The sequence below is a fragment of the Hypanus sabinus genome, chromosome 21 (assembly GCF_030144855.1).
Source record: "Hypanus sabinus isolate sHypSab1 chromosome 21, sHypSab1.hap1, whole genome shotgun sequence".
NCBI lineage: Eukaryota > Metazoa > Chordata > Chondrichthyes > Myliobatiformes > Dasyatidae > Hypanus > Hypanus sabinus.
The window spans coordinates 7501656-7528157 of NC_082726.1; the positions used below are offsets into that span (position 1 = coordinate 7501656).

Sequence of the window (26502 nt, forward strand, 5' to 3'; positions counted from 1 at the left end):
TCAGATGAGCAGCATTTACAAGATATAATTACACACTATATTTCCGGTGTACCGTGATGCTGGTGAGACACAGTGATGTCTTACTGGCAGCAAAAAACACTACTAATTACTCTATTACTCACACTATCACAACGATCGCAACGATCACTGCCTGTAACTTCCCTTTCGGAGTTGAGCTTTTGAACCTGTATGACCTGGCATTCTTGTGGTGTGAACTGAAGTGTTGAAGGCAAAGGACAGCCCAAGAGCTCATTGAAGCAGCAGGGCCCAGGTCTGAGAGCGAAGAATAACCTGGTGTTTAGCCGATTTAAGCCCCAGAGCAAATTGAAAAGGTCTGGGTGCAGGGGCTGGAGGCTGGTGTTCAGCTTACTGCTCTGTGAGGTTTACTTGTCTCCGTGCTGAACTGAGGCTGTGGCCTGCAACCTACGGGCTCATGGACCGGCTGCAGTAATGACTGGCTTCATGGCCGTGAACTTCAGTTCTGAATGTTTTTTGCTGTCGTCTTGCTGTTTGCATAATTTGTTCTTTTTTTCTGCACATTCAGTGTTTGATGGTCTTTTTATGGGACCTATTGGGTTTCTTTATTCTGTGGCTGCCTGTAAGGAGATGAATCTCAAGGCTGTATATAGTGTACAGACTTTGATAATAACTAAGTACTTGGAATTTTGAATACTTATAAGGAAGAACCACAGTTCGAGCAAAAAAAAATCCATTTTAGTGCCACATGGTCAGAGTGTTGCTGTACTGAGCAGTGATTAGGGTCATGCCAGTTGGTTCCAGACCAGAATGGTTGAAGGGAAGTAGCAGTTCTTGAACCTGGTGGTGGGGGACTTCAGGCTTCTGTATCTCCTGCCCGATGGTAGCTGTGAGAGGATGCTATGGCCTGGTTGGTGGTGACCTTTGGTGATGGATGTTGCTGTCTTGAGATACTACAATGGTGGGGAGGGATGTGCCTATGATATATTGAACAGAGGACTCTCCTCTCTGCAGTTTCTTGTATTCCTGTACATTCCCTTTATTTGCCACACGTACATAATGAGATGTGTTTGACCTTGGTGGTGGCAGGGTATTCATTAGTCTCACAGCCTGAGGGAAGAAGCGATTACCCAGTCTGGCAGTCCTAGTCTGATGCTGCTGCATCTCCTCCCTGATGGTAATGGGTCAGAGGTTACGGGATGGGTGGTGGGGGATCCTCAACAAGGCTTTGGGCCCTTCGGCTGCAACGTTCCTGGTAAATGTCACAAATGAAGGGAGGTAGACCCTGTTCATCCTCTTGGAGGTTTTTTACGGTCATCTGCAGGATCCTGTGGTCTGATGCCTTGTAGCTTCCATAACAAGATGATGCTGCCAGACAGGACCCTCTCGATGGTACTTCTGTAGAAAGTTGTTAGAAATGGCGGGGGAAGAGTATCATACACTTCTATGTTCCAGCTTACTGACCTTATATCGTGGCATGTGGATTTTGGGTAAAGACTGGCCTTTGGGCTCCCTCCTTCCCAGCTGGTGCCAGCAGTGTGCTGGGGCCTGCTGAGAGTGGTGTGACCAAGTGCAGAGATGCATCCTCCATCTCTGAATGTGATGTGTGTTCTGCAGCTGTTTTCAGACAGGAAACAGGATTCCGGCAGAAGGTTGAAGGGTAGATGACAACCAGGCCTGAAATCGATTGTCCTGGGCCAGTCCCCACAACTTCAGCCTGTCCTGACACTCCTCCCCATTGACCCACTAGAGTGAGACAGTAGAATGGGAAATGGGCCAAGGCTATCCTGTAATTTGGATGGGTCCCCAGGGCCCCTTGGGCCCAATGAGACAAATTAAGACCATAAGGCATAGGAGCAGAATTAGGCCATTCAGTCCATTGAGTCTGCTCCACCATTACATCATGGCTGATTTATGTTCTTTCTCAATCCCATTCTCCTGCCTTCTCCCTGTCATTTTTGATGCCCTGACTAATTGAGAACGCATCAGCTTCCACTTTACCCAATGACTTGGCCTCCTTAGCCATCTCAGAAGAATCAGAATCAGGTTTATTATCACTGGAAAATGTGAAATTCGTTAACTCAGTACATCAGTACATGATAATATAGAAAGGAAAACATAAACAATTACAGTAAGTACAGAGCCTATAAAAAGTATTCACCCGCCTTGGACGTTTTCATATTTTATTGTTTTACAACATTGAATCACAGTGGATTTAATTTGGCTTTTTTTTACACTGATCAACAGAAGACTCAAAGTCAAAGTAAAAACAAATTTCTACGAATGGTCTATTTTATAACAATTATCAAACACAAAATATTTGATAGCATAATTGCTCACCCGCTTCAAGTCAGTATTTAGTAGATGCACCTTTGGCAGCAATTACAGCCTTGAGTCTGTGTGGACAGGTGTCTATCAGCTTTGCACATCTGCACACTTCAACTTTTCCCCATTCTTCCTACAAAACTGTTCAAGCTCTGTCAGATTGCATGAGGAATCATGAGTGAACAGCCCATTTCAAGTCTGGCTACAAATTCTCAATTGGATTGAGTTCTGGACTCTGGCTTGGCCACTCCAGGCTATTAACTTTGTTGTTTTTAAACCATTCCTGTGTAGCTTTGGTTTTATGCTTGTGGTCATTGTCTTGCTGGAAAACAAATCTTCTCCCAAGTCGCAGTTCTCTTGCAGACTGCATCAGGTTTTCCTCCAGGATTTCCCTGTACTTTGCTGCATTAATTTTACCCTCTACCTTCATAAGCCTTCCAGGGCCTGCTGCAGTGAAGCATCCCCACAGCATGATTCAGCCAGCACCGTGCTTCACGGTAAGGATGGGTGTGTTTTTGATGATGTGCAGTGTTTGACTTATGCTAAACATAGCGTTTAGTCTGCTGGCCAAAAAGCTCAATTTTGGTTTCATTAGACCATAGAACCTTCTTCCAGCTGACTTCAGAGTCTCCCATGTGCATTCATGCAAAGTCTTGTCAGGATTTCATGTGAGGTTTTTTTTCAACAGTGGCTTTCTGTTTGCCACTCTCCCATAAAGCTGCAACGAGCAAAGCACTCAGGCAACAGTTGTATGCGCAGTCTCTTTCATCTCAGCCACTGAAGCTTGTAACTCCTCCAGAGTTGTCATGTGTCTCTTGGTCCCCTTCTTGCACAGTCACTCAGTTTTTGAGGATGTCCTGCTCAGGGCAGATTTACAGCTGTGCCATATTCTTTCCGTTTCTTGATGATTGACTTAACTGTACTCCAGGGGATATTCAGTGACTTGGAAATTTTAGAAATTTTCTTGTTTCCATATCCTGATTTGTGCTTTTCAATAAACTTCACAGAGTTGCATGGATTGTTCTGTTGTCTTCAAGCTGTAGTTTTGCCAAGACACTGACTCACCAGCAGTTGGACCTTCTAGATACAGGTGTATTTTTACTACAGCCATTTGCAACTCCTTGACTGCACGCAAGTCTCTAAAAACAGATCTCCATTTAACTAATTATGTGACTTCTGGAACCAATTGGCTATACCAGTGATGATTTGGTTTGTCATGTTAAAGGAGGTGAATACTTATGCAATCAAGTATTTTGTATTTTATATTTAATTAATTTAGATCACTTTGTAGAGAAAAGGCCAAATTAAATCCACTATGATTCACCGTTGTAAAACAATAAAACATGAAAATTTCTTGGGGGGGGGTGGAGTGAATACATTTTATAGGAATTGTATATGTATACTAAATAGTTAAATTAAAAATGGTCTTAAAATAGGAAAAAATGAGGTAATATTCATGGGTTCAATGTCCTTTTAAAAATCAGATGGCAGAGATGAAGAAGCTGTTCCTAAATTGCTGAGTTTGTGAATCACTGAGACTGTGGCAATGAATTCCATAGATTCACCATCCTCTAGCTAAAGAATTTCTCCTCATCTCTGTTCTGAAGGGACATACACTTGATTCTGAGGCTGTGACCTCTGGTCCTAGACTCCTTCACTACAGGAACTGTTCTCACTACATTCACTCTATTCAGGTCTTTTAATATTTGATAGGTTCAATGAGATTTCCCCACCCCCAGTCATTGTTCTAAATTCCAGTGAATACAGGCCCAAAGCCATCAAATGCTCCTCATACGTTAACCCTTTCATTCCCAGGATCTTTCTTGTAAACCTCCTCTGGATAGTTACCAATGCCAGCACATTCTTTCTTAGATTTGATGCCCAAGTTCAAGGACATTATCTGGGAGAGCTGTCTAGCCATTGGAGCCAGGCCAGGAGTGTGGGCCAAGGTGCTGGCTGAGGTTGAAGGCCTGGACACTTCTGGAACCTTGTTCACAGAGCTGGACCAGAAATCGATTTCTTCTTTTGATCTGAGGTGTAGAAGGCCCTTCATTTCCCCCCTTGCCTCTCCCCCACATCTCTCCCCCTTTGGCCTGGAGTGTGTCTCTGCTGCCACATGTTCACACCATCCAGAAACCTGCAGCGGGAAGACCACTCAGAAATGACTGAAGGAGACAATAAAGCTTGAAAAATGAAAAAGATTGGCTTTATTTGTCACATGTATATCAAAATGTCGAAACTCAGTGAAATGCATCGTTGGCATCAATGACCAACACAGTCTGAGGATGTGCTGGGGGCAGCCTGCAAGTGATGCCATGCTTCTGGCAACAACACAGCGTGTCCACAAGTTACCAGTGTTAACCTGTGTGTCTTTGGAATGTGGAGCACCCGGAGGAAACTTAGTCACAGGGACAACTTGCAAACTTAGACAGTGGCCCTTCTATATCAAGTTCAAAGTAAAAAAAAATTATCAAAAGACTGTACATATTTGTCACCAAATACCACTCTGACATTTGTTTTCTTGTAGGCATTTGCAGTAAATACAAAGAAACAAAAGAAAAGTAATAAATATTGAGAAAATTACATGAAGGGTCTTTGAAAGTGAGTCCATAGGTTGCAGGAACAGTTCAGTGTTGGGGTGAGTGAAGTTGAGTGAAAATAACCCTCTCTGGTTAAAGAGCCTGATGGTTGAGGGGTAAAGCTGTTTCTGAACCCGGCGGTATGGGTCCTGAGACTCCTGTACCTCCTTCCTGGTGGTAGCAGTGAGAAGAGAGCATGACCTGGGTGGTGAGGGTCCTTGATGATGGGTGCTGCTTTCCTGTGACAGCAGCTGTCTCGCTGTGCCCAATGGTGGAGAGGGCTTTGCCCATGATGCACTGACCTGCTATTGTGACTATTATATTATTGTTGGATCCAGATGTTTTTGCGATTCATAGGTTCTTCGGGAGTCAGGAATGAGGTATAAAACTTGTTGCTTGTGGCCATTTTACATGTTACAAGAACAAACAAAAAGTGAATAATGAGAGAATAAAGAAAAGGGAAAGGAAAAAGCAGTCATGGTCATCTCATATTTTGACCAGAAATGACCAAAATTCCAGTGATAACAATTAACAAAAATAACCAAATTCAACCAGCATGACATGCACTACAGAAAACTTAGAAGTTTCTAGAAAAGTGCAGAAGCAACTGCACCGTGATCAAGATTCAAGGTTGCATTGTCATTCTTCAGGACATGAGTGTAAATGAGAACAAAATGATTGTTACTCTGGAACTGCTACGGCAACAAAAACACAATAAAAAATGAAGAACACAATTAAAAAGACAAAAAAACACAAAATATTTCAAAAAAAAAAAGAACGTAAAAGCAGTCCTATAAAACACAACTGGAAATTGCTGGAATTAAGGACAGAAAATGCACTTAACAATCCCATGCACGTATATAGGTGATTATATAAAATTACAAACAACCATAGAAAAGTTAAACTACAAGAAAAAGAACAATTGCATTCCCAAATCCAACAGTATTATGATGTTGTTCCGGAATGACAATCCAGCTGTGAATTGGTTTCCTGTGTGTCTGGCATGCTGACCCCCCCCCCCCCACACACACACACACACACTGCCTGTATATACAGTGCCTCACTTCCTATGAGCTCTCCGTCTTTAATCTTTGTTTGCCAGTACAGCACACTCACTGGAGACTCCTCAGGAAGCCCTTCACTTCCTTACGAAGCAGTGAAAGTTCCTAGAAAGCCTGTCAAACTCTCTCTGGAAGGCTGAATCAGCCCCACCGACAGTTTCCACGGTAGCATCTTCTAAGCCCATTGGAAAGGGGACCAGTCCTATCACATGTACTGCCATTGGAGTGTCATAGCTAGAGTCATGCTTTACTGTGCCAGTGACTGGGGTTCAATTCCCACCGTTGTCGTTCCATGACCGCATGGGTTTCCTCTGGCTGCTCTGGTTTTCTCCCACATTCTGAAGACGTTGGGGTTAGTGAGTTGTGGGCATGCTGTGTAGGTGCCACTTGCAGGCTGGCCCCAGCATATCCTTGGATTGTGCTGTTCACTGAGGCAAACAAAGCATTTTTCTGTATGTTTCGATTCATGTGCGATGGATAAAGCTCATCGTAAATTTTTTTTAAATAGTGAAAAGGTTTTGTTGGCGTGCCATTAAGATATATTGTACCATACGGAGGCAGCACAAAAGCAAATCAGTGAAGATTTTCTGCACTGCACTTTCTCTGTAGCTTTCTCTTTATTCTGCATTTTCAAAGATCAAAAAAATTTATTGTCAAATTACACATCTGTCACCGTATACAGCCCTGAGATTCATTTTCTTGTCAGCATTTGCAGTAAATACGAAGAAACATGAAAGATGTCTGCACTCAATGAACAGCCAGTGTGCATTCTGTTGTTGTTTTACCTTCTTCCAGCTCAGTGAGCTGCTGTAGTGATCAGTGGTGTGAAAGATTGGCTTTCCCCTGTACAGTCACTCCATCAGTACTGTGTCATATGACGTGGCCAGTCATGGTCTTTTCATGACCATAATTGTCCTTGACAAATTTTTGTTCACGAGTGGTTTGCCACTGCCTTCCTCTGGGCAGTGTCTTTACAAGACAGGTGAGCCCAGCCATTACCAATACTCTTCAGAAATTGTCTGCCTGGCATCAGTGGTCGCATAACCAGGGCTTGTGACACGCACCGGCTGCTCAAACGACCCTCCACCAGCTGCTCCCATGGCTTCACGTGACCCTGATCATGGGGCTGAGCAGGCGCTACCCCTGCCTAAGGGTGACCTGCAGGCTAGCAGAGGGAAGGAGCACCTTACACCTCCTTTGGTAGAGACGTATCACCTGTAATACATCTCAGGAATGCTTTCAGGCACTGAGCTCAGCAAGCACTTCATAGGACAGATGATGGAAGCACAGACATGGAGTGGGGGTTCAGGAGTGTCCTGTGGGAGGCAGTTGAGGGAAATGACTTGTGCGAGTATAACAATCAGGGATGGACTCGAGAGCCTGCCGATGGTGAAAATCCAGAGGAGTGCACATAAAATGCTGGAAGAACTCTGGTCAGGCAGCTTCTGTGGAGGGAAGATAAGCAGTCAATGTCTCAGGATGTTGAGGGGTCATAATAAAGGGCCTCAGCCCAAATCATCAACTGTCTGTTCCCCTTCACAGATACAGTCTGGCCTACTGAGTTCCTTCATCACTTGAGTTTGTTCCTCTGGATTTCCAGCATCTGCAGAATCTCTTGTTGTTGAATATCCTTCCTCAACAACTTCCTGCGCAGCTCACTGATCTTGAAGAGTGTTTCTGCTGGGTTGGTAACGTAACTGCTCAGACAGGGATGGTCAAGGTGCCCAAAGCTGGGAAGAGCAGAGATTGTGAAGCCTTTGTTTAACTAGGGGGCAAATGTAAGCTGAGAGAGGGAGGGAGAGGCAGGGGCAGTCTGTGGGTGGGGTGCGAGGGCAATGTGTGATGATGGAGCAGAGGACTGGAGAGGGTGATTGGGATGTTAAATAACATTGAGAATTATGTCAAATTAAGGAAATTGCACAAGGAGGTTAGTGAGGACCCTGCAACAGGGGGCCGTCCGGCAAGTTGTGTGGCATGTTATTGACAGTATCTCAAAAAAATGTCTCCCACCCCCTCTCTGCCCACTCCCAACCCCCTCTTGCTCCCTCTTTCTCTTCCCGCTCACTCCTTTGCTCTCCTGCTTCCTCTCTTTTCCCTCCCCTCTCTCCCTCTCCCACTCCCACTACACTTTTCCCACCGATTCCCCCCCCCCCCCCCGCTGCAGTGTGTGGCTTGCCTCGAGGCCCCGTCACACTCCGGAAAGCACATTCTAAAAACAGAAGCTGAGTTGTGTGGTTAGTGCTGTGCGTGATGCCAAGGCAGGGAGCTGACAGAACAGTGGAAGGGTGAATCAGCCAGCAGAGGTTTTGCCTGTTACTGTTCCCTCGCTCTCGCAGAGATATGTTGGAGCCGTCTTTCCCGGAGCTCCATCCCAAATATCTCACCCCTCTCTCGCCTTCCCCACAGTGCATCCAGGCTTCCTTCTCCGAGCGAAAGCTCTCATTTCTCCAGCCGCTTTCCTACAGAAAATCAGCTCAGAGTGGTTCCTCCAGTGAATCACCGGAGAGACCGGTGTCCCACAAAGAAAGGTCCAGGCTCTTGGACTTGGAGTTGGATTGAATCTGAATCTGCTTTATTGTTAATGACCCGCATTGTGAATCAGTTGTTTTGCAGCAGCAGTACATGGAAAAGGTCGCTATGTGTTACAGCAATAAAACAAAACGGAAGTGAGATTCATAGTTCAGAAATCTGATGGCAGAGGGGAGAAACTGTTCCTGAAACATTGACTGTGTGTATTCAGGCTCCTGTGCCTCCTCCCTGATGGTAGCAACGAGAAGAAGTCACGGCCTGAGTGATGGGGTCCTTAATGATAGATGCCACCTTTTTGAGGCATCACCTTTTGAAGGTGTTCTTGATAGTGGGGAAACTAGTGCCTATGATGGAGCTGGCTGAATTTGAACCTTCTGTCGCCTTTTGCAGTCTTGTACATTGGAGCCTCCATGCCAGACTGCAATGCAACCAGTTAGAACGCTCTCCATGGTACATCTGTAGAAATTTGCCAGAGACTTTGGTATCAAAGGGACTTGGAAGTTCTTGTGCAGGATTCCCTAAAAGTTAATTTGCAGGTTGAGTCTGTGGTGAGGAAGGTAAATGTGATGTTGGCATTCATTTCAATAGGCCTGGAATATAAAAGCAAAGGTGTAATATTGAGACTTTATAAAGCACTATTAAGACCTCATTTGGAATATTGTGAGCAGTTTGGGGCTCTTATCTTAAAGAGCATATGCTGAAACTGGAGAGGGTTCAAAGGATGTTCACGAAAATAATTCCAGGATTAAATGGCTTGTCATATGAAGAGCGTTTGATGGCCTGTACTCACTAGAATTTAGAAGAATGCGGTGTGACCTCATTGAAACCTATCGCATGGTGAAACGTCTTGACAGAGTGTAGATGTGTCCTATGGTGGGAGAATATAAGCCCAGAGGACACAGAATAGAGGGCCATCCTTTCAGGATGCAGATGAGGAGGAATTTCTTTAGCCAGAGAGTGGTGAATCTGTGGAATTCTTTACCACAGGCTGCTGTGGGTGCAAAGTCTTCATGTATATTTAAGACCGAGGTTGATAGATTCTTTGTTGGTCAGGGCATGAAGGGATACGGGGAGAAGGCAGGAGATTGGGGCTGAGAGGGAAATTTGATTAGACATGAAATGATGGAGCAGACTCGATGGGCCAAATAGCCTAATTCTTTCCTGAATCTTGCAGCTTTATGTCAAATCTCCTCAGCAACAAAATTAAATTTAGCCGCTGTCGTGTCTTTTTTGTAACTATGTCGATATGTTGTGCCCAGAACAGATGTTGACACCCTGGAACTTGAAACTGCACACCCTTTCCTGTTGATCCCTTGATGTAGATTGTGTGTGTTCCCTTGACTTTCCCTCCCTGAAGTCCACAGTCACTTCCATGGTTTTGCTGGCATTGAGCATAAGGTTGTTGTTGTGACAACTTCAACCAGAGGTTTTATTTCCCTCATTGCCATCTGGGACCCCAGTATTTGTGTTCAGCCCCCGGGAGTGGGCCTTCCAGTTGGTGGGATGGGTTCTTGGCTGAAGGTCCTGTTTCTGTGCCGTGCAAGCCCAGGCCCAAGTGAGGCAGTTTGCTGCAAGCTGCCACGTTTCCATCATGTGACTCAGAATTTGGGTGAGTCTGAGACATCCCGAGATATGAGAAATGCAAATTTGACGGGTGGAGCTCAGCCCAGGCAGGAGAAACTGCTCAGAGAGAGAGAGAGTTACAGCTGTCACTGAGACTCCCCTTGTGGGATCGTGTGTGTGTCACTCAGAACGCAGCAGAACCTCGGGCAGGTTTGACTCTCAGGGTTTGCTAATGAGCCATTCCCTCCCGCCACCAGTTACAAATGTTACTTCTCCAACTTATGGCCTTTCATCCCCCCTCTCGCCCTTCCATCTTCGTCTCCCCACTCTGGCCTCTTACCGCTTCTCACCTGCCCATTGCCACCCCCTGGGTCCCCCCCTCCTCTTCCTCCCATGATCCAGTCTCCTCTCCTATCAGATTCCTTCTTTATAAGCCCTTTCCCTTTTCCACCTATCAGCTCCCACTTTATTCAGGCTTCAGCCCCCTTCCTTTTCAGTCCTGATTAAGGGTCACAGCCCACAAAGCTGAGTGTTTGTTTGTCTCCATAGATGCTGCCTGACCTGCTGATGCTGCCTCCAGCTCTTCATGTGTTAAAAACATTATTTTTTTTTTATTTAGAGATGCTGCACAGTAACAAGTCCTTCCAGCCCAAAAATCCCGTGCTGCCCATTTAACCTGCTCAGCTGCACACAAGACCATAAGATATAGGAGCAGAAGTAGGTCTTTCAGCCTATCGAGTCTGCACTGCCATTCAATCATCAACTGATCCAATTCTTCCAGTCATCCCCACTCCCTTGCCTTCTCCCCATACCCTTTGATGACCTGGCTAATCAAGAACCTATCTATCTCTGCCTTAAATGCACCCAATGACTTGGACTCCACAGCTGCTTGTGACAACAAATTCCACAGATTTACCACCCTCTGACTAAAGTAATTTCTCTGCATCTCAGTTCTAAATGGACGTCCTTCAATCCTGAAGTTGTGCCTTCTTGTCCTGGAATCCCCTACCATGGGAAATAACTTTGCCATATCTAATCTGTTCAGGCCTTTTAACAGTTTCTATGAGATCCCCCCTCATTCTCCTGAACTCCAGGGAATACAGCCCAAGAGCTGCCAGACGTTCCTTATACAGTAACCCTTTCATTCCAGGAATCATTCTCATGAATCTTCTCTGAAACCTCTCCATTGTCAGTATATCCTTTCTAAAATAAGAAGCCCAAAACTGCACACAATACTCCAAGTGTGGTCTCACGAGTGCTTTATACAGCCTCGACATCACATCCCTGCTCTTATATTCTATACTCTAGAAATAAATGCCAACATTGCATTCGCCTTCTTCACAAATGACTCAGCCTGGAGGTTAACTTTTAGGGTATCTTGCACAAGGACTCCCAAGTCACTTTGCATCTCTGCATTTTGAATTCTCTCCCCATCTAAATAATAGTCTGCCCGTTTATTTCTTCCACCAAAGTGCATGACCATACACTTTCCAACATTGTATTTCATTGGCCACCTTTTTGCCCATTCCCTTAAACTATCTAAGTTTCTCTGCAGGCTATGTGTTTCCTCAACATTACCCGCACCCCCACCTATCTTTGTGTCATTGGCAAATTTAGCCACAAATCCGTTAATCCCATAGTCCAAATTATTGACATACATCCTAAAAAGCTGCGGTCCTAACACCAACTCCTGTGGAAATCCACTGGTAACCGACAGCCAGCCAGAATAGGATCCCTTTATTCCCACTCTGTTTTCTGCCGACCAGCCAATGCTCTATCCACGCGAGTAATTTCCCTGTAATTCCAATGGCTTTTATCTTGCTCAGCAGCCTCATGTGCGGCACCTTATCAAATGCCTTCTGAAAATCCAAGTACACCACGTCTACTGCATCCCCTTTGTCGACACTGCTTGTAATTTCCACAAAGAATTGCAGTAGGTTAGTCAGGCAGGAAACCATGCTGGCTTTGGCCTATCTTGTCATGTGCCTCCAGGTACTCTGTAATCTCATCCCTAACAATCGATTCCAACAACTTCCCAACCACTAATGTCAAGCTAACAGGTCTATAGTTTCCTTTCTGCTGCCTCCCATGTGGGAGGAACCCCATGTGGCCTTTTAGAAAACCATAAAATAGAGGAGCAGAATTAGGCCATTTGTCTCATCAAGTCTGCTCCACCATTTCATCGTGGCTGATCTAATCTTCCTCTCAGCCCCAATCTCCTTCTCCCCCTATCCCTTCATACCCTGACCAATCAAGAATCTATTGACCTTTGCCTTAAATATACATAAAGACTTGGCATCCACAGTTACCTGTGGCAAAGAATTCTACAGGTTCACCACTCTCTGGCTAAACAATTTCCTCCTAATCTCTGTTCTAAAAGGATGCCCTTCTGTTCTGAGGCTGTGTCCTCTGATCTTAGACTCTTCCATCAAAGGAATCATCCTCTCCACATCCACTCTATCAAGGCCTTTCACCATTTGATAGGTTTTAGTGAGGTTACCCCCCACCCCCATTCTGAATTCCAGTGAATATAGACCCAAAGCCATCAGACACTCTTCATATGACAGACATTCATTCCTGTAATTATTTTTGTGAAGCCTCTTTGAACCCTGTCCAGTTTTAGCACATTTTTTTCTAAGACAAGGGGCCCAAAATTTCTCATAATACCCCAACTGAGGTTTTAGTCATGCTTTATAAAGTCTCAATATTACATCCTTGCTTTCATATTCTATTCCTCTTGAAGTGAATGCTAACGTCACATTTGTCTTCCTCACCATATACTCGACCTGCAAGTTAACCTTTAGGGAATTCTGCATGAGGACTCAAGTCCCTTTGTAACTCAGTTCTTTTTGTATTTTCTCTCCATTTAGAAAATAGTCAACCCTTGCATTTCTTCAACCAAAGTGCATGACCACGCAGTTCCTGACAGTATCCCATCTGCCATTTCTTTGCCCATTCTCCTAATCTGTCTAAGTCCTTCTGTAGCCTCTCTACCTCCTCAAAACTATCTGACCCTCCACCTATCTTCATATCACCTGCAAACTTTGCAACAATGCCATCAACTTCATCATCCAAATCATTGACATACAATGTAAAAAGAATCGGTCCCAGCACAGGTCCCTGTAGATTGTTCAATGGAAATTATTAACCTGCTCAGTTGAGGAAAAACACCAGAGACACAAAATTACCTCTGAAACGGTTTTTATTCAGAGAGGAGTTCGCAGCCCCACGCACTTCGGGCTTAAGGTAGCCAAGTCCTAATTTGTCGGTTTACAAAGGTCATACTTATACCCAAAAGCAGGGTACTACATTCGCAAATATGGTTACCGATTCAAATTCATCAATTGATTGGCTATTGCATAGTTAAGCAAGTGAAATACTCGGAATAAGCATGGACACAAGCGTAATACTTGGAATGGGTATGGACGCAAGCAAAACACTTGAAATAGGTATATAGCTCAAAATACTTTGCCAAACACATTGTCTTGTGGTCGCAAGGTTCCTCTTGTTTGTGGTTGCCACATGCTATCTGGCATCTTATTTTAGCTCCCTCTTCCCTGTCCTCCTACACTTCTCCAATGACGTATCCTCTCCCTGGTCCTGTCTACATATTTTGCTACACTTACCCCTCGCCCACCCCTTCTACACGTACCCCTTACCCTCTTCACATTCTCATGTAGAGCACCACTAATCCTCAGCAACCAACGAGAAAAGGCTCTCTTTATTCCCACTCTCTGCCTCCTGCCAATCAGCCACTGCTTTACCTTTCCTGTAATACCATGTATCTTGATAAGCAGTCTCATGTGTGGCACCTTGTCAAAGGCCTTCTGGAAAAAAACCAAGTACATAACGTAAACTGTTTCTCTCTTGTCTATCCTGCTTGTTAATTATTTAAAGAATTCCAACAGATTTGTTAGGCAAGATTTTCCATTGAGGCCTATTATGTGCCCTGATACCTCATCCTTATTAATCAACTTCAACTTCTTCTCAACCACTGAGGTCAGACTAACTGGCCTATGGTTCCCTTTCTTCTGTCTCTCTCCCTTGAAGAGTGGAGTGACATTTGCAATTTTCCAGTTCTCTGGAACCATTGCAGAATCTAGTGATTCTTGGAAGATCATTACTAATGCCTCCACAATCTCCAGCCACCTTTTTAGGCCAACTCCTTACAGAGAGCAGCAGGAACTGAACCCATGTCTCTGGTGGTGTAAGTGCATTTCCTTTACCGCTATGGCACTGTGCTACTCCCTGTAATTTTTTCAGATTAAACTAGGGAGGGGCATTAGTGATTGAGTGATGCACCAAGTGACTCATCACCGACCATCTCCAGCCACTCAGCTTGATCTGAAAGATCTGGTGACATGTTGGCTGTCATCCAGGATCCTGCTGGTGCCTCGTTACTTCATAGTGAACTTGTGACATAAAACCCCACAGCACAGTACTGGCCCTTTGGCCTACGGTAACATACTCCAGCATCAATCTAACCCTTCCCTCCAACATCGTCCTCCACTTTCCTTTCATCCATGAGCCTATCTGAGAGCATTTATAATGACTGAGACTTCCAGGCCAAGAACTGGTGGTTGGAGGCCTGGTGGGGGATTGTCCTCATGTTGCAGGCCTGTCTGTCTGTGTGCGTGGGAGGGAGCGGGGTACCTTTTAACCTACCGCAAAATCAATCTAACCCTTCCCTCTCACATACTCCTCCATTTTTCTTTCATCCATGTGCCTGTCGAAGAGTCTCTTAAATATCCCTAATGTATCTACACGTGACAGCACATTCCACACACCCACTACTCTCTGTTTTTTCAAAAAAAATCCCACTGGCATTTCCCCCACCCCCACCAACAGTACTTTCCTTCCATCTTCTTAAAATTAAGCCCCCACCATTTCTACCCTGGGAAAAAGTCTCCAGCTGTCCACTCCACCTCTGCCTCTTTATCATCTTGTATGCCTCTGTTAAGTCACCTCTCATCCTCCAGAGAGAAAAGCTCTGGCTTGCTCAACCTTTCCTCATAAGACATGCTGTCTAATCTGGGCAGCATCCTGGTAAATCTCCTCTGCATTCTCTCCAAAGCCATTGGCGTGATAGCATAGTGGTTAGCACATGCTTTATAGCTGACCCGGGTTCAATTCATGCTGCTTTCTGTCAGGAGTTTGCACGTTCACCCCGTGGCCGCATGGGGTTCCTCCGGCTGCTCTGGTTTCTGCCCACAGTCCAAAGACCTCCTGGTTGGTAGGTTAATTGGTCTTTGTAAACTGTCCCATGATTAGGCTGGGATTAAAATGGGGGATTGCTGGCTGGAGTGCCTCTTCTTGCTATTTCTCAATAATGATACTAAATATTAACATGAAATCACTGGAATGAAATACCTGCAGGTGTTGAGAAATATTGAAACATCCAGTGAAATATGTTGGTAGTGACAACAACCAACACTGTCTGAGGATGTACTTGGGCAAGCCTGTAAGTGTCTCCACACCAGCACAACACGCCCACAACTTACTGACCCTAACCCGTACATCTTTGGAATGTGGGAGGGAACCCACTTGGTCTGGGGAGAATGTGCAAACACAGCGGTGAGTATTGAAACACAGATCGCTGGCGCAGTGAAGCTTTGCACTGAGCGCTACGCCGTCATGCCGCCTGGAGGAATCTGCTGAGCTCTTGACTCTGGTCTCCATTCCATGAGGTGGTGACCACTGTGCATCTGTTCACCTACTCATACCACCCCCCCCCCCACCCAATCCAACAAGGCCAACCAGTCAGTGCGATGTCTGTACCCCTGTGTATCCTTCCTCAGACCCAAACACCTCATTTACCTCGTGTGATGTTGGACACTGGGTATATTGTGGTGATCCTTCATACTGTCTGTGGTCCTGAGACCCCATAATCAGGTTTATTATAAGACAATAAGACCATAAGATGTAGGAGCAGAATAAGGCCATTTGGCCCATCAAGTCTGCTCTGCCATTCCATCATGGCTAATCTAATTTTCCCCCTCAGCCCCAATCTCCTGCCTTCTCCCCATTTGCCTTTATGCCCTGATCCATCAAGAATCTTATCAACTTCTGCCTTAAATGTACAGAAATACTTGGCCTCCACAGTAACCTGTGGAAAAGAATTTCACAGATTCGCCATTCTCTGGCTAAAGCAACTCCTCCTCATCTCCATTCTTAAAGGGCGGTCCTCTATTCTGAGACTGTGTCTTCCGGTCTTAGACTGTCCTACCATAGAAACATCCTCTCCGCATCCAAGACCTTTCACCATTTGATAGGTTCAATGAGGTCATCCCTCATTCTTAATTCTAGTGAATTCAGACCCAGAGCCATCAAACACTCTTCATCTGACAGATGATCAATCCTGGAATCATTTTCATGGACCTCTTTGAAACCTTCTCCAGTGTCAGCACATCCTTTCTAAGATAAGGGGCCCAAACCTGTTCATAATACTCCAAGTGAGTCCTCACCAGTGCTTTATAAAGTCTCAACATTACATCCTTACAATTTTATTGTAAAATTTATTGTTTGAAGACACAGCCTCAGGATAGAAGGATGTTCTTTTTAGAACAGAGATGAGGAGGAATTTCGTTAGCCAGAGTGGTAAATACATTACCAGTGACAGTTGCTGAGGTCAAGTCATTGGGTATATTTAAAGTGGAGGTTGATAGGTTCTTGATTAGTCAGGGCATCAAAGATTATGGGGGAAGGCCGGAGAACGGGGTTGAGAGGGAAAATAAATCAGCCTTATGAATGGCAGACACTTGATGGACCAAATGGCCTAATTCTGCTCCCACGTCTTATGGTCTAATGCTTTTGAGGCAACAGTTCAGTGCAAGACATGAAAATTTTCTATAAGTGAGTAATGTGAAAGAGGAATAGGGAGGTAGTGTTTAGCACGCCGTGCAGCAGGTGTTGAAGCTGGCTGTGTGCTCTCGGCTCACTTGCGTTTGTGCCTCCTGGAGGGGTCAGGGTTTCGTCTACATTCGGAAGTGAAAGGCTACAGCCCTTGTTTGTGTATTTATAGGGGCTGTTCTTCAAGTTCTCGTCACACTCCAACTCACATCCAGGGAGGGGAATAAACAGTCAACTTTTCAGGCTGTGACCTTCCTTTGTCAGAATCAGGTTTATTATTACTGATACATGTTCTGAAATTTGTTGTTTTGCAATCGCAGTGCCATGCAAGACAGAAAAATTACCAAGTGTTACATTAGGATATATTAAAAAAATAAATAACTGGTGAGGGGTGATCATGGCTGTTCAGAACTCTGACGGCAAATGCAAAGAATCTGTTTTTCAGGTTTACTGGATGAGAGAGACCCTGATGAAGGGTGCTATTGGCCCAAAATATTGGCTATTCATTTCCCCATTTAGATGCTACCCAATCTGCTGAGTTCCTTGAGCATTTTGTGTGTTTCTGTGGATTTCCAGCACCTGCAGAAGCTCTTGTGTTTATGGTGTTCTGTGCGGCAGGGGAGGAGAGATGGGCAAGTTGTCAAACTGGTTCTACCGAGGGTGTGTCTGGTTCACAGTGTGCTCCGCAGACAAAGCCAGACATCTCCGCTTAGCAGACCTATGACTCCTGCAAGCAACCACCCACTGTCGCAGTTCCGAATGCGTTGTGTTGAACTGGCTGGAGGGATGCTGCCATTCAGCTGCAGTTATTTTCCCCTTCACTTGAAAGAGCATTTGGTTAAGTAGAATAACGTAGCAGTTAGTGTAAAACTATCACAGCACTGGGATGCATGGGGTGTCCAGGGAGGTGGTAGCCCCTCTTGTGAAAGGTCTTGTCGTGGCCATTCTGGGGTAGCCCACTCACCTTTGGTCCCCAGACGCTCCCCTCTCACCTGTAGCTCCAAGTAGCTGTTTGCATGCAAGTGGCAACATGGCATTGATGGGCAGGCCAAGCCAGGTTAGAGTAATTGGCAGGCTTCATACACCAGCGAGGTAGGGATGTGGCTATCAGCTGCTGTAGATTGGGCAGATGAGATCTGCAACACTTCGTGGAAAGCAAAGAGCGAGACAAGGCACAGGAGAAGTCATGTCCGACCGCTGCAAGCAGGAGACGAACTGTTCGTACCACTGAACCCGGACTTCTGAGGTAAAGAGAGTGCAATTGCCCCAGTGCAAAGTTTTCTGCTTCAAAAACTCTCCTGCACAGGTTCCCTGTCTTTGCCAGACACAACGGAAAAGCAATCAATGAACCGTTACAGCGCCAGCAAATCTGGTTCATTTTGGCACTTGTCTGCTGGGAGTTTGTACGTTCTCTCTGTGACCTCCCACATTCCAAAGACGCGCCGGTTAGTAGGTGAATTGGTCACGTGGTATCATTAGGCTGGAAGGGCCTGTTACCGTGATGTATCGCCAAATAAAATTTAAAAATAGTAGTTCCTACTGAGCACTGGATTATGGGCCTTCTACCTTTTAATCCGCAGGTCTCTGGATTTAATGTTTTGCTTTAAAATAATATTGCCAACACAAAAATTCCGAGTTAGTATAGAAAATGCCAGAAACACAGGTTTTGAGAGCATTCTGGGAATGAGAATGTGAGGTTTCACATCTGTTCCACAGACGCTGCCTGACCTGCTGAGTGTTTCTGGCCTTCCTGGGAAACACCGGTTCTTCAAGGATTGCAGAATCTGAATTGGATTTAATATCACCAGCATAATGTCGTTAAATCTGTTGGTTTCCAGAAGCAGTAGCGAGGTAGTGATCATGGGTCCGATGTCTGTTCAGAAATCTGATGGTGGAGGGGAAGAAGTTGTTCCTGAAATGTGTGTGTCTTTAATAGCTCCTCCTTGGTGGTGGCAATGAGAAGAGGCCATGTCCTGGGTGATGGATGCTGCCTTCGTTGCCGGGGAAGCTAGTGCCCATGACAGAGCTGGCTGAGTTTACAACTTTCTGCAGCTTTTTCTGATCCTGTGCAGTGGCCCATCCAGTGAGCCAGCTGGCTCTCTGCTTCCCCCCCTGGGGCCCTGAGTACTGAAGAGCCTTTGGAAGGGGGCCAGGCTGGAGGTTGGCTCAGGGTTGCCCCCTTACCCTTCGCCTCAGTGCTTGAAGGCTGTGCCCCTTCGAGTGGGATTTGAACCTCTGACTTGGCAGAGGTCCTGCTTTCTCCTTCCGTGATGCCAGAAGCGGACCATGTGTCCCCGTGTGTGGCAGCTCCTCATGTTTCCCTTGTCACCTGCCGATGAAATAAAGAGGCTTCCCTGGAGATCCAGCTGTCAGAACCCTGCACAGTGGGAGGAAATTCGAGCCATTATTGTTCATTGTTCCTTTGCTTACAGCCTCACTGCTTCTCAGTAGTGAACTCCCTTCCCAGCTGCATGGGAGACGGGCGGAAGACCCGTCCAGGAGCGTGACAACCCACTTGGTTCAATAACAGCTCCTTCCCCACTGCCAGCAGCATCAGAATCAGTTTTATTATCACTGACATACTTCACAAAATTGGTTATTTTCTGGCAGCAATGCAGTGCAATACATGAAAAATTTCTGAGTGACAAAAATAAAAGTAGCAGAAGTGGGATAGTGAGATGGTGCACATTGTTCATTCAGAAATCTTATGGCCGAGGGATAGAAGCAGTTTGTGAAACATTGGGTGTGTGTCTTCAAGCTCCTGCGCCTCTTCTTTGATGGAAGCAATAAAAAGAGGGTATGGCGTGGGTGATGGGGTCTGTAATGATGGATGCTGCCTTTTTGAGGAACAGTCTCTTTAAAAAAAACATTAATTCTACCTCGGACTATATTTCCCTCAACTTGCTTTGTCCTTAAGTTTTGCTGTTCATTTGTTGAGTCTGACTCTTCGTGACCTCGTGGGCTCCTGCACACCAAGCCTTCTGTTCTCTGGTTACTTTTATCCAGAAGGTTTTCTTGGCGAATTACTGGAGTGGGTTTCCATTTTCTTCTCCAGTGGACTGTTTTTAGTCTGACCTCTCTGCCGTCAGCTGTCCATCTTGAACAGCTCTGTATGTGCATCACTGAGACACACAACCCCGACGAGGAGGGTCCTTGTGTTCAGCTTTCCTTATTCTGTCCCGTGAAGTATGCATAATGTATGTTAAATTCAGGATCAGAGTTCAGCTTTACTTGCCACGCGCATTTACATGTGTTAGAAATTAGTTGTAGTGCTTTGGAGTGACGTACAGCGTTCAAGAATAAATAGTCATATAAAAACAAGTCAGAGGTTAAAGTACGGATAGGGAATAAATTTCAACATGCATTTACAATGTAAACAGCATTATAAAAAATGCTTTAAAATGTACTCGGGGCAGTGACTGAGGGGGCCGGGGTCTCAACTGGAACAGTTGATCAGATTAACTGCCTGAGGGAAGAAACTTTTAAGATGGAGGGAAGTTTTTGTTCTACTAGCCCTGTAGCACTTTCTGGAAGGGAGCTTTTGGAAACGGCAGTAACGTTTGTACCGTTCACAGTTTTTATGCCCTGGGTATGTCTGTCCACAGCAATAAATTTGTAACGGTGTCGCAGGAGGTGACTCACTCTCACCTCCTCTTTCCTCATTTCACTGTGTGTTTCAAGATTCAAGGTTGTTCATGTGACTTCCTGTGCACCAGTGTAAAGGGGAACAAAATAATTGTTATTCCAGATCTGATACAGCACAAAAAATAATAGCTAAAGAACATAGTAATAAAAAAACATTCAAGTTAAACTTCTGAGAAAGCTTGTAAGCACAGATTGATTGTATTAGGCACAGGAGTCTCTGTACGTAAGGTTACTCTGACAGTTAATGATAAAGTTTGGGGGTGTGGAGGGGTGAATGTTAGTGGGTGGAGGTGTTGATCAGCCTTGCTGCTTGGGGTAAGTAACTGTTTTTGAGTTAGTGGTCCTGGTGTGGGTGTTACATAGCCTCCTCCCTGATGGGAGTGGGACAGACAGTCCCTGAGCAGGGTGGGTGGGATCCTTCATGAAGTTTTGATGCAAATGTGATAAATCTTAAATCTTGAAATAAGGGGCAACTCAGGATGGGCAGTAAATACTGGCCTTGCTGGGAATGCCCAGATAAGAAAACGCCAAGTAAAAGCAACACACACAAAATGCTGGCGGAACGCAGCAGGCCAGGCAGCATCTATAGGGAGAAGCACTGTCGACGTTTCAGGGCGAAACCCTTCGTCAGGACTAACTGAAAGGAAAGATAGTAAGAGATTTGAAAGTAGGAGTGGGAGGGGAAAATGCGAAATGATAGGAGAAGACCGGAGGGTGTGGGGTGAAGCTGAGAGCCAGAAAGGTGATTAACAAAAGGGATACAGAGCTAGCGGAGGGAAAGAATCATGGGACGGGAGGCCTCGGGAGAAAGAAAGAGGGAGGGGAGCACCAGAGGGAGATGGAGAACAGGCAGAGAGAGAGAAAGGGAAAAAAGCGAGGGGAAACAAAACTAAATATATCAGGGATGGAGTAAGAAGGGGAGGAGGGGCATTAACGGAAGTTAGAGAAGTTGATGTTCATGCCATCAGGTTGGAGGCAGATTTTTTCCAAGTAAAAGCTTGTCTTTGTTGTCAGCTGAACAGATGTGGGAACCAGGAACTAACTGTTGAGTTCAGGCATTGCTGAGTTGATCTGTGGGGCCTCTGAGGGGGTTAGTCAGCCGGCAGATTGGTCTCCTGGGATTACAGTGCACATACCATTCCCATGGGAAGCAGCCCATGCCTGAGTTCACCGTGGCCCATCTCCATCTGCTCACCAGTCCACACGGATCATCTTCCCTGACCAGCCCTCCATGTAAATCACAGGCTTGAGATGACCTACTCTGGGTTCCTTGCTGCAGAAGGGTCACTGATGTAACAAATACCCCTCTTACTCCCCTACCCCATCTTCACCCTTTCCCAGTCTCTCCCTAACTCCCTTCCCTTCCCATGTCACTCTCTGTCATCCTTCCCTCTCTTGTACTCTCCATATCTTGTTCTGTGTTTTCTCCTCCACTCTCTCCCACTCCCTCCCTCAAGCTCTCTCCTCTCCTCCTTTCTCTCATTCATTGTTCTACCTCCACTTGCCTTCTCCACTTCCTCCTCCCATTGTATCCTGGATTTGTCAATACTGAACAATTCTCCCCCACCATTCTCTCGGTCTCTCTGTTTTTCAGTTGGATGGAGGCCTGTTTGGACGAAGAGCTCCCTCCCACAACCGAGCTGGAAGAAGGTCTGAGAAACGGTGTCTATCTGGCCAAACTGGGCAACTTCTTCAGTCCGAACGTGGTGTCCCGCAAAAAGATCTACGACTGTGAACAAACCAGATACAAGGTAACAGTCTCACGTCTGGGGCAGCTCTTCACATGGGCATACAGGCATCCCGGTAGCATCCACTGCACTGGATCTCCCAGAGCTTCAGGATCCTGAGCCACAGACAAACAGCAGCCATTCTCTGCGACTGTGGGTATTTATTTTCGGATTACAGCGGGGAGAGGCTCTTCTGCCCCTTCGTGCTATGCTGCCAACAAACCATTGATTTAACCCTACTCTAATCGCAGGGCAATCTACAATGGTCAATTAACCTACTAACTGGAACGTCTTTGGACTATGGTTACGGACCGATCTTTTCCCCTTGTGCTCGGTGTAGGAGTTGACGTGGAACATGGAGCTTTACAGCACTGTCCATGATGTTGTGCCGACCTTGTAACCTACTCTCAGAGAGCTTGGGCAGTATCTTGGAGTTGTATATACTGAGGCTGCACTTGGGAGTACTGTGCATGTTTTGGTCATCCTGTTTTTCAAAAGACGTCATTGAGCTGGAAAAGAATAAACAAGATTCACTAGAATGTTGTTATGACAGAAGGGTCAAAGTTAAAGGGAGAAGTTGGGAGGTTATTACTGAATGGATCAGACTGAGGGGTTACTGTGTTAGAGGTGTATAAGATCATGAGGGACTTGCATAGGCTGAATGTGCATAGCCCGATATCCATGAAAAGTGTTATATTCAAGGAAAAGCAGATATATCCAGGGAAAACATTCTTATATCCAGGGATGATGACAGGGAAAGATTTAAAAGACGGGGTGCGTCTATAGAACGAGCTGTCAGAGAAATAGTTGAGATAGGTACAATAACAACATTTGGACAGGTATGTGGACAGAAAGGTTGAGAGCAGGGATCCCAACCTTTTTTATGCAAGGGATCCATGGATCCCAGGTTGGGAACCCCTGGTTTAGAGGGATTTGGGCTAAACATGGGGGAATGGGAAAAAACTCAGCTTGACACCGTGGTAAGTAGGAACGGGTTGGGCCGAAGGATCTCTTTCCATGTTGTCTCACTCTGTGAAGGTGGAACTTGCACACTCTCACGCTAAGCGGTCCAGCGAATAGAGTTCATGGGAACTGGTTAAACACAAGGCAGAAACGAATGTGCTGGCGGGGGAAGGAGAAAGGTGATGAGGAGCCGGTCAGGCCAGATGGGCCAAATGGCCAGTATCAGGTGCCCAGACTGCTGCTTCTTGACGGTGGATTGTTGTGGGCTCTGGCTCTCCAGAACAAGCAGATCCTTTCAAGTCTGAATGTCTGTCTTTTCTTTACCAGGCCACCGGACTGCACTTTAGACACACGGACAACACCATTCAGTGGTTCAACGCCATGTCGAAAATTGGGCTGCCCAAGGTGAGGATTCCCACTGCTCCCCTCACGTCATTCAGGAAAGGAGCAGGAAGGGAGAGTCAACAGTGACAAATCCTTGGGAAAAGATCCCAATGGGTCGTCTCCATGTGTAAATAATCTCCCTGCCCCAACCCTCATTATCGGTGACGTATCTCGGCAAGTTCGCTGTTTTGTGGCAGCAGTACAGTGCAAGACAAAAACTACACAATAAGAAATATGTAAAAATATAAATAAATAATGCAAAAAGAGAGCAAAATAGTGGGGTAGTATCCATTCAGAGATCTGATGTAGAGGGGAAGAACTGTTCCTAAAATGTTGAGTGTGTTTTCGGGCTCCTGTACCACCTCCTTGATGGCTAGATTGTGCCTTTGAATCTCCTGACTCACTGTGTGACTGCCTGGAAATTCCAGCCATGGAGTTGTCCAGTGTGGAATTCCGGGCACCCTTTCCCTTCTCCTGGTTGTTGAGAAGCCTTGGGTGCATTGCAGAGAAATCAGAGGCCTCAGCGTTCTGCCGTAGCAATGTGCACACTCCACCGAGTGATTAAAAAGTCAGAGTTCAGCAGCATAAAGTGAGCCAGCCTGTTCCTCAAACAGGACGTGTGATTGTTTTCCAGCAGTAACTCTGGCTGAGCTTTCTACTTGTCTGGATGAGTATTTCATTGACAATTATCTGTTTCATTTGTTGTAGATTTTTTACCCTGAGACAACAGACGTCTACGACAGGAAGAACATGCCTCGGTGCATCTACTGTATCCACGCCCTCAGGTATGGCCGTCTGTGGCATTCTCTGCTGCTGTTCCCTTTCGGTTGTGTGGGACGACACTTTCGAGTGAGTGAGCGGCATGGTAGCATAGCGCTTCACAGCACCAGTGACCACTAATCGGGGTTCAATTCCTGTTGCTGTCTTTAAGGAGTTTGTACGACCCCCACCATGACCATGTGGGTTTCCTCCTGGTGCTCTGGTTTCCTCCCACATCCCAAAGACATACAGTTAAGGATAGTGAGTTGTGGGGATGCCACGTTGGCACTGGAAGCATAGCAACACTTGCAGGCTGCTCCCGGCATATCCTCAGACTGTGTTGGTCATTGATGCAAAAAGAGCATTTCACCAATAACGCTCAGCTTTAAATCATAAAACCTTTAAATGTTTACTTGGGTAAGGAGGGAGGCTGTGCCTGAACGTCAGAGAATTGAAGACAACATGGTCAGGTTGGGCTCTGCCATCATTTGCAAGATTCAGGTATTTACTTGGGTAAGGAGGGGAGGTATACCTCTGGCCTTACTCAAGTAAAGATTCAACGATGGCAGTTGACAAGCTCAATCTTGTTCATTGATGTCAAGCTGGCCTCAGATCTCTGGTTTATGTGTGTCTGTGCACAGTGCTGTGCAAAAGCTCAGGCATCACTAGGGGACCTAACACTTTTGCACAGTACTGTAGTAATTCTATGTATTACACTGTACTAAAAAAAAATGACGTGAGTAATTCTGATATGGGTCCCTATTGTGAACTGAGAGTGGGAAGGGGGGCAGGGAGAGAGGAATCACTATTGGGGACAGGGGAAAAGGAAGGGGAAGGATGCACCAGAGAGACATTCCACAGTCATCAATAAGTCCAACTTTTGGAATCAAATGACCTTGCCTGGTGTTTCAGGGCTGGATGTGGCTATCCCTGGCACTCCTAAGATCTTTGCACAGTACTGCGCACGCCATTTTCAGGTAAATGGGGGGCAGTGCACCATCTGATGGACAAGGTGACAAAGGGTCAAGGTGAACCAGAGGAGCACAGACTTTACAAATTGTCAGCTGCAATCAGTCAGTTCCAACACTACAGCTCTGGGCCTCAGCATAGACGTCTCTCCAGTGAAACAGGTAAAATGGATAGGGAGCAGGCTTTTCCCCACTGTAGGAGGAGTCCAAAGCTGGGGGGTGGGTGCAAGAGGGGATAGGTCTGAATGGAACTTGAGGGCAGCTCTTCCTGGTAGAGGTGCCAGAGCATGTTGTTGAGGTGGGATATTTAAAAATACAGGAGATTCCGCGAATGTTCAAGCAGCATCTATGGACAGGAATAAATAGTCGATGTTTCAGGCAGAGACCCTTCATCAGGACTGGAAAGGAAAAGGGCAGAAGCCAGAATAAGGTGAGGGGTGGGGAAGGAGAACAAGCTGGCTGGGGATGAAGCAGTTGGATGGCTGTCTGGAGTGGTCGCTCTTGGAGGGATTTAGATCAAATGCAAGAAATTGGGACTAGCTGTGTGGACTGAAGGCCTGTGTTTGTGCCATATCGCTCTAACCAGGGCCAATATTTGTCCCCGTTAGGCTGAAGGGCCTGTATCCGTGCTGGTATCACTCTAACCAGGGCTCAGCGGTTCAGACAGAATACATGGAGAGTAATAAACAGTCAACATTTCGGGCAGAAGCGCTTCTTCAGACTGGAAAGGAAGGGGGAAGAAACCAGTATAAGAATCCTCTCGCCCCTTCTATTCTCCTCTCCTCCTTCCCATTCACCCATGGTCCACTCTCTTCTCTTACCAAATTTCTTCTTTTACACTTTACCTCTTCCACCTATCACCTCCCAGCTTCTTACTTCACCCCACCCACCTACCTATCTTCCTCCTCACTTGGTTTCACCTGTCACCCACCAGCTTGTCCTCCTTGCTCTTTCTTATTCTGGCTCATTCCCCCTTCCTTTCTAGTCCTGAAGAAGGGTCTCTGTCCAAAATGACGACTGTTTATTCCTCTCCATGGATGTTGCCTGCTGCGTTCCTCCAGCATTTTGTATCTGTTCTGAATTTCCAGCATCTGTAGAATCTCTTGGGTTGAGGATCAATGGGTTTGTTTTGATACCAAGGAGCAAGGGAGGTGGGGCTGAGATTAATTTTGAC

At 45.9% G+C, this 26502-nt stretch overlaps 1 protein-coding gene across 1 annotated transcript in view; it reads left to right on the forward strand.

Annotated features, from left to right (window-relative positions):
- The window catches only part of iqgap1 (IQ motif containing GTPase activating protein 1), a 110608-nt gene that overhangs the window by 24056 nt on the left and 60050 nt on the right, over positions 1-26502 (forward strand). The window contains exons 3-5 of the mRNA XM_059945901.1: positions 22122-22278; positions 23545-23622; positions 24310-24386. Coding sequence (XP_059801884.1) covers positions 22122-22278; positions 23545-23622; positions 24310-24386 — 312 coding nt within the window. The remainder of the gene's footprint in view (positions 1-22121; positions 22279-23544; positions 23623-24309; positions 24387-26502) is intronic.